This window comes from Sciurus vulgaris (genome assembly GCF_902686455.1).
Source record: "Sciurus vulgaris genome assembly, chromosome: 5".
Classification (NCBI taxonomy): Eukaryota; Metazoa; Chordata; class Mammalia; order Rodentia; family Sciuridae; genus Sciurus; species Sciurus vulgaris.
The window spans coordinates 128,486,684-128,498,764 of NC_136465.1; the positions used below are offsets into that span (position 1 = coordinate 128,486,684).

Genomic DNA, 12,081 nt, shown 5'->3' on the forward strand with positions numbered 1-12,081 from the left:
TGGCTTGAAGAATTTAAGTGACTCCTTAACATTTTCGGTCACAAGGCCCAAGATTTTACCTTTCTAAAACTAATATAGTGATTTGTTTTCTGTAATTCTCAAATCAAAGAAACCCACTGCTAAATAAGTTTTGGAACCATAAAAATTTTGTAACAATCTTAGGAACAGGTTTACAAGTTGCTAGACAATTATTTTCCAAGGGGGGAAAATATCCCTCAGAGCATATACCCTCTCAAAACATCATCTTTCTGCAGATAATTAAAAATTGAACTCAGAGAATAATGAAAGCTTACCACTGTTTGGCTTAGTGAGAAATTCAAGAGGACTCTGATCCAGGCTAACCTTTGTATCATTAATATCAGGAAGCTCACAGCTTAAGAGGAAATCGTCAATGTAAGCATCTAGGGCTTCAGAGGCAGAGAAATAGGGTTTTTCTTTATATTGTATGGACCCATCGGTATTAAAGGAGATGCTGTTCAGAATTAATGTTGCTGGTAGACAAGATGCAGGAGTGATAACCTGATGTTTCTTAAGTGACTTTGCCATGATTTTCTCAAAATGGGCTGGAATGTCCACACATCTTTCAAAAAACTCTAAACACAAAAAAAAAGGTACACAAGATTTCAGTTAAACAGGAATAGATGATAATACACACGGAATCCTTCTAATGTTTCATCATGTGCAATTACTGTTTAGATGTGAAATTATTCTTCGACCCCCTTTGACTCTCAAGAATGCTTGTTGACTAAGAGGTTGACTAATTTTAATGGCATGGCTACAAGTCCAACCTATAGTCTAGAAATAAATCAGGAAACTCAGAAAATAAGGCTTGCTAGGTGGAGCATAAAATAGAGTAGTTATTTTCTATTAATTTCAGCTTTCTAGATTGAATGAATCTTTCTGGAATCTTGAGATACTTTTACTTGCTACTTTACAACAAGGTAAGCATCTAGAATCAGGTTCTGTTTTCTTCCCTGTATCTCCTACTCATTCTACTGATGGGATGGAGAAAGCCATACATAAAGACAAAAGAATGATGGGGTTCCTTGGCATGACACTGATGACAAATAGAGGCCAGGGAGAGGAAAATAAAGGAGAGGTAAATAGTGAAAGGAGAATTTAGTGGAGAGTGATGGGTCCTCTGATCTTCTGCCACTCTGAGCAGCCTCGATGTTTTCATCACCACTGTACATCAATCACTTACTCTTCACAAAATCTATCAAAGGTTGGTACTATTAGTATCTTCATCTCCCAGACGAAAATGCTGTGGTAAGTGGAGATCACCTTGTCCAAAGGTATAGAGTCATAATTAAGCAGTACCTAAGGCTGAACCTCAGCAGTATATCCTGAGTCTGATCTTAACCACTACCTCATCTGCCCACGGGACCTGGGATCTCTAAGGTTTACTACCACAAACAGACTGGTAACATCTGACAAAGGTGGATGGCCAAATTCTGTAGTCTCCGATTTCTCTACACTGCTTGGAGTATTCATTGACATTTTCAGGGGTAAGGTGTGGGGGATGCTGTTCCTTTGATAATAATAAATATGTAAGTGCCAAAGAGCAAGTACTCACTGTTGAAGTCTTGAAATTCAAGTGCATATCTTGTATTTTCAGAATATTACATTATATGACATCATAATACTCAGTTTTGCATCTGTGGAATATTTTATTCAGAGGCCTTTGAGAATTAGACAAAAACTATGATTCACCTTCCCACGAAAATGCACCTTGGCCAACAGACGTTAAAGATTCTAGGACCCTTGAAACTCATTTGTGGTCACCCTGAATCTGAACCCTAGATTACGAATTTTGGTCTTAATCAAAGAAAAATTACTTTCTTTGATTAAGATGTGGAAAGGAAGGAGGAGAAAAAAGACTAGGGAAAGAACAAGAAAATTCTTATTAGGGACAAAACTAACTGGATATCACATATTTGTGGAATACAATGATGAAATATCTCTTGACTTTAAAAGCCCAGTTCAAAAAATACTTTCTTTGTAAATCATGATCATGATCATCTTTTCCTTCTCCTTCTCTGAATTTGTCAATAAGAATTACTTGTCCTTATAGATGAAAGACAATGGACTTTGAAACAAAGGAGACCGGGTAAAATTCAGTATAGTCTTTTCTAGCTTAGTGTCTCAATCCCCTCCCTAATGTGTGATTTCTTCATTTTAAATTCTGCTTAATATTTAGCTGAGAAAGTGACTGTTTGACTCCTGCTGCTTTGCACTAGGAGGGCTAAGATACTAAAATACTTTCAAAACAACTAGTAAAAGCTGCTGTCTTTTGCCTCCTTCCTCACCCTGTCAATGCTTCTCATTGCCCAAGCCTGGCCCACCTCCCCCAGAGGTCCTCAGAACTGCCCATGATCCAGCTATTCACAGAGTACTGTCTGGCTCTGCAGAAATCTGCCCTGGGCTATAGCCAATGCCCATTTTGTCTGGTGTCTGGCTATAGGGATTGTTAAACGTTCTCAATATCATCCCTGACAGGATGTGGTATGCAGTAAGTTGTTGGAGTTTTTCCTTGTCTTGTTTTTTGGTGCTCTGCCATTCTCTATTCTGAGTATTCATCATGGTTTGACCTATAGGACAGCTGGTTATATGTCTTGTTCTCTTTCCAAGCACAAACAAAATAAGGAACGTGTGGGTATCTTCAGATTCCAGTCCATGGCAGTTGCTCGATAAATGTTTGTTGAATTGAGTTTCAGCCAAAATGTTCCTTTCACAATAAAGCGTTCCAGTGTTATTACTGTTGTCATGAAAATGTTCTGAAAGGCACGGTCCTTTGGGTTTATTAGCAGTTGCTGAGAAGCAACAATACAGGTGAATACATCCATGTATTCAAGTCCAGGATTCAAGCAGAGAATGGCTGGATGCACAGAAAACAGGAAGTCAATGAAAGAGTAAGTGAGATTTTCACCTGTTGGTAATATTTTTGAAGTTCACTTATGACAAAATTTTAGCATCAAACTGTCCAAAGTACACCCGAAGTTCAAAGTCCAGTTTTAGCTGGAGATTCTAAGGTGTTCTGTACCCACTCATTTGCATAAATAACACTATTAAGGAAATCCGATAATTAAATGTTTCTAAAACAATCTAGAAAATGAATGTGTAAGATATGTCAGTGATCCTGAAAATTGAACCCTATTTATAAGCTTATTTTTATTTTAAGCTTATTTTATACATATGGCAAAGTACAAATTCAATCTCTTGGTTTTTCACTCTATAGGGTCACAGGGGACTAAGCAAAGAAGGGAATGAACATTCTTATAGTTTGGAAAGCACGAGGAGAGGATCATATGCAATAACTAAGAAAAAAGAATCAATACATTTTCTAACTGTAAATCAAATAAAATGTGAATTGTTTGGATATTGCTCCTTGCAATTTCATGTTTGAAATTGGTCTGACTTGATTTTCTTTGATAGTATTTTAAAAAATGTATTCAATCTATAAAGTCCTCAGGGTGGTCCCATCTACTAGGAGGCAACCTAATTCCTGAAGAATATAGAATACAAATAGGAGGGCTAGAGGAAGCTATTGGCTCTTTGTCCCTTATCCCTTAGGCTAAATTAGACTCTGTCAAATAAACTGAGTGCCTCCAGCCCGCTCGGAGAAGGGTCCAGAGGGCTCCACAGAGTTCGGCCTCCCTCTCACATTCAATTCAATTAAAGACACAATTATGGACCGCCAGTGTGCAAGGAACTATGATAAGCACCATATTGGGAAGCAATGGTGGACCAGAAAATATTTCCTAACAAGGAGCTTGTGGCCCAGGAGGAAAGATGAAAGCAGAGTATAAATGAGTGTAACCCAAAGAGCATATTAAATGCTATCAAGAGCCCCAGGAGTAGCTGGAACACAGCAAAATGAAGATTTACTTCTCTTTGGTAGAATTGGGGAAAGTTTCATTGTACACAGGGTATTTAAACTAGACCTTTAATAAGAAGTAGGTTTCAGACACATGGAAATGAGGGGAAAGGATATTCCAGGAAGAAGGAACAACATTATCAAAAGCATTAAAGAGAAAACACAGGTGTAGAAATATATATGATTTCCTTGAGTCATCAGACAGAGGTTGGAAATACTATGTTATAAGCCAAGGTAGTAAGTTTAATGGCTAAGTATCTTCCAGAAAAGGAAAAGTGCAACCTCAGAAAGCTGTTAACCTAAGAATATTCATCTAGCGAGTGATAGGTTGGAACTTAAAACTTCGAAGATCATAGTCTTTCTACAACCCCATAACATCTGCTCTCATCCTGCCTTTTCCGAAGAAGCGAACAGTCTCTCCTGGCCACCTCCTTCTATGACCATCGTGAGTAGCTCCAAACCCAAGTGAGGGCACCCTACCCCTCCAGTGCAGCTCTCAGAAGTCTGTACCTCACTTGAAGCCACTGATGGAATAATCCTTTTAAAAGTCTACTTGGGTCATCTGACCAATGGATTATTTTACAAGCCAAAGTCCATCTGCACAGTCAGTTTTCTTTTACTATTAACAATACCTGAGATAATCTACTTAAAAAGGGAAAAGGTGTATTCTAGCTCACAGTTTAGAAAGTTGCAGTCCATGAGCCATTGCTGTGGCATTCAGGCCTGTGGGGAGGGGATATATGGTGGGAAGAGTGAGGCAGAGAGAAGCTGCTCGCTTCATGGCTGCCGAAAGTGAAAAAGGGGGAAAAGACAGGTAAAGGTCCCAATAACCCCTTCAAGGGCAAACTCTAATGACCGAGCTTCTTCTACTAGACCCCACCTCCTAAAACCACCACTACCTCTAAACAGCACCACAGGTTGGGGACCCACCCTCCAACACATGGACCTTTGGGGAACCTTCAACAGCCAAACTGCAGTGACCAGCTATATCTCAGGATGTCTGAGGGAAACAAGAAGCAGCAGGACAGATTTCTTAACCTTATGGGGTTTGTCCAAGGAACTTAGTAAGCAAATAAAGCATATTTTATTGGAGATATTATCTTAACTGTTCTGTCTTACTGAGCAATTATGAGCCCTCAAAAATCCAGCCATGAACATACTGTTATGGAATTTGAATTTGGTAGAATAAAGTCAGTGAGATGCCACTTATTTTTTCTCAGGAAAGGACCTAATGGATATACTTTACACATAATCACAATCATCAGTACTGTGACACATAATGCTTTCTTGGAAACATAGCTTATACATACTGGCCACCATTCTCAGTGACTCAGAATTTAGATCACAGGCTGATCTAATTACTGAGAATGAAAAATAGAAGGAAAAAACCCTCAAAATAATGTTTAAACATATAGGGCAATGCAGATCAAAAATGCTCTTGAGATTTTTTTCCGTGAGTAATCAGGGTCATGGTATCCAAAGAGCACATATACTGGTGCTATTTTTGTGTTATCATTTATAGATTGAGGTATGTGATAAACTAGATTAACAAATGATTGCAGTATTGTAGAAATATTTTTACAAACCAGGTGGCAATACACTTGAGGATTAAACTTTTTCCCTCAAACTCCTCATTTATTCAGCAGAACTTTATTGTCAATATAGAATGGCAATACACAGACGAGGTTTTGTTGACCATGTTCAGATTGAGTAGGACCTTTGGCAAACTATTTAATTTCTTCATCTCTAAAGGGGACATGGTTATAATACCCAACTCACAGTACTGTTGTAAGGATTAAAAGGGTTCATACAGGTAAAACTCTTAGAGCAATGACTAACATATGTGGAAAGTGCTCAGTAAACACAGTAGTATGTGCTCGGCCCTCCTGCTAGAACATTCATTCCCATTGGCATGCATAGTTTTTGGTTTTAGGGGATTGTATTCTGCCTAGACAACAAGTGGTATAGCAACTTTGGAATATTAAGCACCAAAAAAAAGAAACATAGAATTTTATTCATTGTATCCATTAATCTCCTTAAATTCACATCCCATAGATGAAAGGATTATCCTAAAGCAGGATCGATACTTGGTTCATTTCACATCCTACAATTTTCTGTCGAGCCTAGGAAAGCCTGAGGCTGAAGAAGAGGCATCAGCAAAATTTAAATTATTTTCTAAATCTTAAGCTTTAAGAGCTATTGTGTTCTGCTCTAGGGACTGCTTTTTCTTCCTATGTCATTTAGCTTTTCCCCCAACATTCTCAATTTCTCTTTATTTCAGATTCAGAATACATACAATTATTGTTCGTTTTAACGTGGAGATGAGCGTTTCAGCAGAAATAGCTGCCAAACGACTTTGAAAGATTTTATTCACTTTAATACACCATGACTAATTGGGGAAAACAGCAAACAAGCACATTAGGATTATGTCTGTGGGTCTATAACCATTCACTGGCACACTGGCAAATGTGTTAAATAGAATTTTACAATATTGGGTAATGAGGGAAAAAAATCCTTTGCTTGCTGGAAATCTCTGTGGACATGATTTTAAGGAAGAAGGAGAACTTTTATTCATTCTTTCTAAACTAGATAATATCATCCATCACTTCTGAATATAATTTTTCATTAAGGTAAAACATTAGAATCAGGAAGGGCGTATATGGGCTGCCTAGACCCATGTCCTACCGAAATGTACTCTATAGTTTAAGGGTTTTCTTGACAGAGGTTGTGGCATCTGGAGAAAAGTTTAAATATCAAGAAGGAAAGAAGGTTCTGGATGCTATGTTTAATTTAGAGAAGAAAAGCCTGCCACTTTTTGGGAGAGGCAATTTTTAGTCCAAAGTTCAATGACATGAAATAAGCATACTCCTTTATGGGAAAGTCCTATAGTGGGAGCTATGGAGGAAAATGAGGAAATATAGAGAATGCTTTGCCTTTGGGGGACTCTAATACATTGGAAGAGAGAAAAAAAAATTGTGTGAAAGTTAGCAGTGAGCACTGGGCAGGTGCTAGGTGGTCAATGAGCAGAGTCAATGACATGCCAGTAAGTGGTCGTTGGTAAGTGGGGGCTTTGCACAGAGAGTGCTGGAAAGTGCCACGGGTGAGCTACTGTGCTTGCCCATATCATTCCATGTGTTTCCCCCTCTAACCAAGTTGATCTGAATAACAAGAAGTCTGTCCTTTCCCCTTAGAATTTGATGGAAGAGTTCTACTCCAGAGACTTGTTTGAGGCTTTCATCAGGGCCTTGCATATGGTGGAAAGACCCAGATGAGCAGTATAAAACAGATTTTCATTTCTAGAGGTTTTGTTTGTTTGTTTGTTTTTATCTGTAAAATGGAAATGCCAATTGCTTTACTTAAAAGATGCCACAGGCAAAACTGGACACGCTAGCATATGCCTGTAATCCCAGCTAGTCAGGAGGCTGAGGCAGGAGGATTCTAAGTTTCAGGTCAGTCTAGCCCACTTAGTGAAACTTTCTCTCAAAATAAAAAGTACAAAAGGGCTGGGGATTAGGTCAGGGGTAGAATGTGCCTGGGTTCAATTCCCAGTACTGAAATTAAAAAAATTTTTTTTTCCAAAGGTAAAGAGGACCCTTGGTTGTTCTGAAATAAAGTTCATTGAGTTCATAATTAAATTGTGCCAGGAAAGTCAAGACTGACTGGTAAGAGCAAAATCCTGGGATTCCTTGGTAGGGTTTCTAGACCCAGGTTCTTCAGTTGCCAAATAAAATTCTCACTGAGTTTCTAAATTTGAAAGGAAATTAAAAGTCTCTTTTGCAACAAGTATTAGCATGTAATCAATCCTTTAACTTTCCATGCATTCATTTTTGGGAAAAATTATAAGAAGCTAAAACCGGGTTCTTCATAAATAATAGGTGCCTCTGTAAGATGAACAGCTCTCATTTTTGCACATCATTTCCTATTAGCCAACCTACCTCCTGAACACATCACCAGAGTGCGTTTTGCATACTAATTTGGTAAATACAACCAGAGAACAGTTTAATACCCTTGGATTAGCAATGCCTCCACTTACTCATCCAACTTGGTGGAAAAGAAGCTTCATCTCCCAATAGCCTTTTCTTTAACTTCTTAAAATATCTAAATTGTCAAGTCAGCATTGACCTCCCTGTGAGAGGATATTGAACCCAAGGGATTATTGATGCACACTAGACCAGGAAGAAACTATTTGCTGTAAGAATTTGGCACATTCACCATAAACCCCATCCAAGAGACTCCTTTGCCTGAACCATCAATGCAATTCAGTGGATAATTCCGATAAAGATTGTGATGAACTTGCTGCTCATGTTAAGTGTACAGCAATGAAATTCATAAGAAAATTAAGGGGACATGACCACTTGTAAAAGCAAGATAAGCATCTTTGTGAATTAATATTTAAAATGAAATGTACATCATTTTAATCATGGGTGGGGATTCTAGCAGCAAACATATAGGGCTCTGGAACAGACAGAGGTTGTAGAGACCTGATGTTCACAGCTTGACAGAGCGGGGACTAAAAGTCCCTCACACGTATAAGTCAAGAGATATAGGATCCTGCATGGGCCAGTGAGCCAGGGTAGGACACTTCTGCCAGCACTGTGAGCACTGATTGGGCTAGAGGGAAGGCACAGAGCTACAAGGCACAAAACCTCGGTAGTAGACTTAACTCTCTCAAAGGGGGCAATTCCTACCAGCCATAAGAAAACCAGTGGTTGACCCTCCTAGGTCAGAAGGAGACAACTAGAAAAAATGTGAACAGAAGATACAACCTTAAGGAAAGAAAAAACAAATCAAACCTCAAAATAACAAAACAAATCTTCTACTCAAGATGACCTTACAAGCCAAAGGCTTAATAAAGTGAAAGCAGTGCCAGTAATATGATTAGGAAAACAAATTTCTCCCAAGTCCTACGGAAGAGGTGGAATTTGAAATAGGCTTGTAGAAGGGAGTCTGGGAAGGCAAAAAAGGAAGGAGTATATGGTGAAGGAGAAAAAAGCAAATCACAGACTGGTGCTTGGATTCTGGGAGGCATTCACTGCAAGGTGAGGAGAGAGGGGTTCAGGCGAGTTGGAGAGTTGAAAACTATGGTGCTGCACAAACGCTAGGAAGGGAAGGTGAATTCGATTTGTGAACACAGAGAACAGTTCAAAGGTGTGAAGAATGAAGTGGCAGAAATGTAAAGGCTAGAGGAGAGGAGAGGAGGAATATGGAGGGAAGGAGTGGTTCAGAGGCTGCATGGGCGTGTCCAGGCCATTACATTCCAATAAGAATGGGAAAGAGAAGCTTCATGCGCAACAGGCTGGGTTAGCCACTGGGAAGATATTTTAAGTCAGCAGGGAAGTTTCAGCCACTAAAGCAATGGCAAAAATTAGAAAATGCATTCCCTTGGGAATAAATAATCTACTTTAGTCCTATGGGTGTTTTCTCATATTACTTTTATTTTCTTTTTTAAATATTCTAAGCAGGAATACAGAGAAGATAAGGGATTCCTAAGCACCCATGGAAGATGCCACCAAAGTTTATATTTTGCACAGCTGTATCTGATATTTTTAAAGAAATGAGATGTTGCAACTCCCATTCTGGATAAGATCCTCATCTCCCATCCCTCCCTCCTCCCCCTACAGGCAACCACTATCTTCAAATGGATGATGCTATTCTCCAGGTGTACAGGGTTTTATACTTTCCCCACATTTGGATGCCCCTATAACATATGGTATTGTCTTGTATGCTTTAAGCTTATATGCTTTTTATGCATATAAATTCACATGGAGGCAGGAAGGGAGGGAAAGAAATGGTACTGGGAAATGAGATTGATCAAATCATGTGCATGCATGAACATGGCATAATGAATCCTGCTGTTGTGTCTAATTATAACATACCAATATTTTTTAAAATTTTAATAAATAAGCATTCATATAAACTCATTTTGCATATCTGCTTTTGAAAAGAATTTTTTTAAAGAGTAGTTTGGGGTTTGCAACAAAGTTGAAAGAAAGGCACAGAGATTTCCCATATACCCAGGCTCCTGAACACAAAGCTTTCCTCATTACTAACATCCCCCATCAATTTCGTACAATTGATGGACATACAGTCACATCATTACCAAACACCACAGTGGACACCAAACTCATTCTTGGTATTGTACATTCTGTAAGTTCAGACAAATGTGTGGTGACATGTATTCACCATGCATGTGTTTTTGTTGCAACTTTTTTTTCTCACAATTTTCTTTGGACATGCATTTATGTTAATATAAAGAGAGCTATTTTATCGATTAAACCATATTTGAGGAAAGTGAGATACACAGAAAGTCAGGTGAGAGACTGGAGTTCTAAGTATTGATTGTAAGCCTGTAAACATATAGGGACAACCGAACAGAGTGCAGATTTGTTCTCCAGAAAAGGATGAAGCTTGCACTAGACTCAGTTCTTTGAAAACAATGAGCCTATATTATTTCTTTCTGAAAGTTCCAAAGTACCACTCATAGCATGATACTAAGTAAATGTTTGTTGAATTAGTGAACGAATAGACAGTTTTTTTTTTCTTGGGTAGACTATGCAACACAGCTTGGAAATTGGCAATGACAGGCAAAATTTGAAGTATAAGCTAATTTTCTTAACCAACAAAGCATTTTTTAATAGAAATGATTGATTTATAATTGGGAGATTTCAATTGGAATTGCATTTCAATTGGAATTGGTATAGCACCTTTGGTAGAATGGTTATTTTGACAATATTAATTCTGCCTATCCAAGAACATGAGAGATCTTTCCATCTTCTAAGGTTTTCTTCAATTTCTTTCTTTAGTGTTCTATAGTTTTCATTGTAGAGGTCTTTCACCTCTTTTGTTAGATTGATTCCCAAGTATTTTTTTTTTTTGAGGCTATTGTGAATGGAGTAGTTTTCCTAATTTCTCTTTCAGAGAATTCATCACTTATGAATAGAAATGCATTAGAGTTATGCGTATTGATTTTATATCCTGCTACTTTGCTGAATTCATTTATTAGTTCTAGAAGTTTTTCTAGTGGAGTTTTTTGGATCCTCTAAATATAGAATCATATCATCAGCAAATAGTGACAGCTTGAGTTCTTCTTTTTCCTATTTGTATCCCTTTAATTTCTTTGGTCTGTCTAATTACTCTGGCTAGTGTTTCAAGGATGATGTTGAATAGAAGTGGTAAAGAGGGCATCCCTGTCTTGTTTGTTTTTAGAGGGAATGCTTTCAGTTTTTGTTCATTAAGAATAATGTTGGGGGGCTGGGGAGATAGCTCAGTTGGTAGAGCACTTGCCTTGCAAGTACAAGGTACTGAGTTCAATCCCCAGCACCACCAAAAAAAAAAAAAAAAAAAAAAAAAAAAGAATGATGTTGGCTGTGGGCTTAGCATAGATAGCCTTTACAATGTTGAGGTATGTTCCTACTATTCCTATTTTTTTCTAGTACTTTAAGCCTAAAGCGGTGCTGTATTTTATTAAACACTTTCTTAGCAACTATTGAAATAATCATACAATTCTGAAGTTGAAGTCTATTGATGTGATGAATAACATTTATTGATTTCTGGATGTTGAACAAACCTAGCATCCCTGGGATAAACCCCACTTGATCATGGTGCACTATCTTTTAAATATATTTTTGTAAGTGATTTGCCAGTATTTTATTAAGGATTTTTGCATATATGTTCATCAGGGATATTGGTCTAAAGTTTTCTTTCCTTGATGACTCTTTGTCTGGTTTTGGTATCAGAGTGATACTAGCCTCATAGAATGAGTTTGGAAGGGTTCCCTTCTTTTCTGTTTCCTGGAATACTTTGAGGAGTATTGTATCAAAACAAGTCATTCTACCAAAGGCACTATACAGATTCAATGCAATTCCAATTAAAATTTCAATGACATTCCTCATAGAAATAGAGAAAGCAATCATAAACTTCATCTGGTTTAAGAGACCATGAATAGCCAAAACAATCCTGAGCAGAACGAGTGAAGCAGGAGGTATCATAATACCTGAACTTAAACTATACTACAGAGCAATAGTAGCAAAAATGGCATCGTATTGGCACCAAAATAGGCAGACCAATGGTACAGAATAGAAGACACAGAGACAAATCCACATAAATACAGTCACTTCATACTAGACAAAGGAGCCAAAAACATACAATGGAGAAAAATAGCCTGTTCAACAAATGGTGCTGGAAACCTGGAAATCCATATGCAG

General features: G+C 38.0%; 1 protein-coding gene across 1 annotated transcript in view; it reads right to left on the reverse strand.

The window, feature by feature from the left end:
* The window catches only part of GRIP1 (glutamate receptor interacting protein 1), a 364,416-nt gene that overhangs the window by 209,516 nt on the left and 142,819 nt on the right, over positions 1-12,081 (reverse strand). The window contains 1 exon segment of the mRNA XM_079142206.1: positions 294-593. Coding sequence (XP_078998332.1) covers positions 294-593 — 300 coding nt within the window.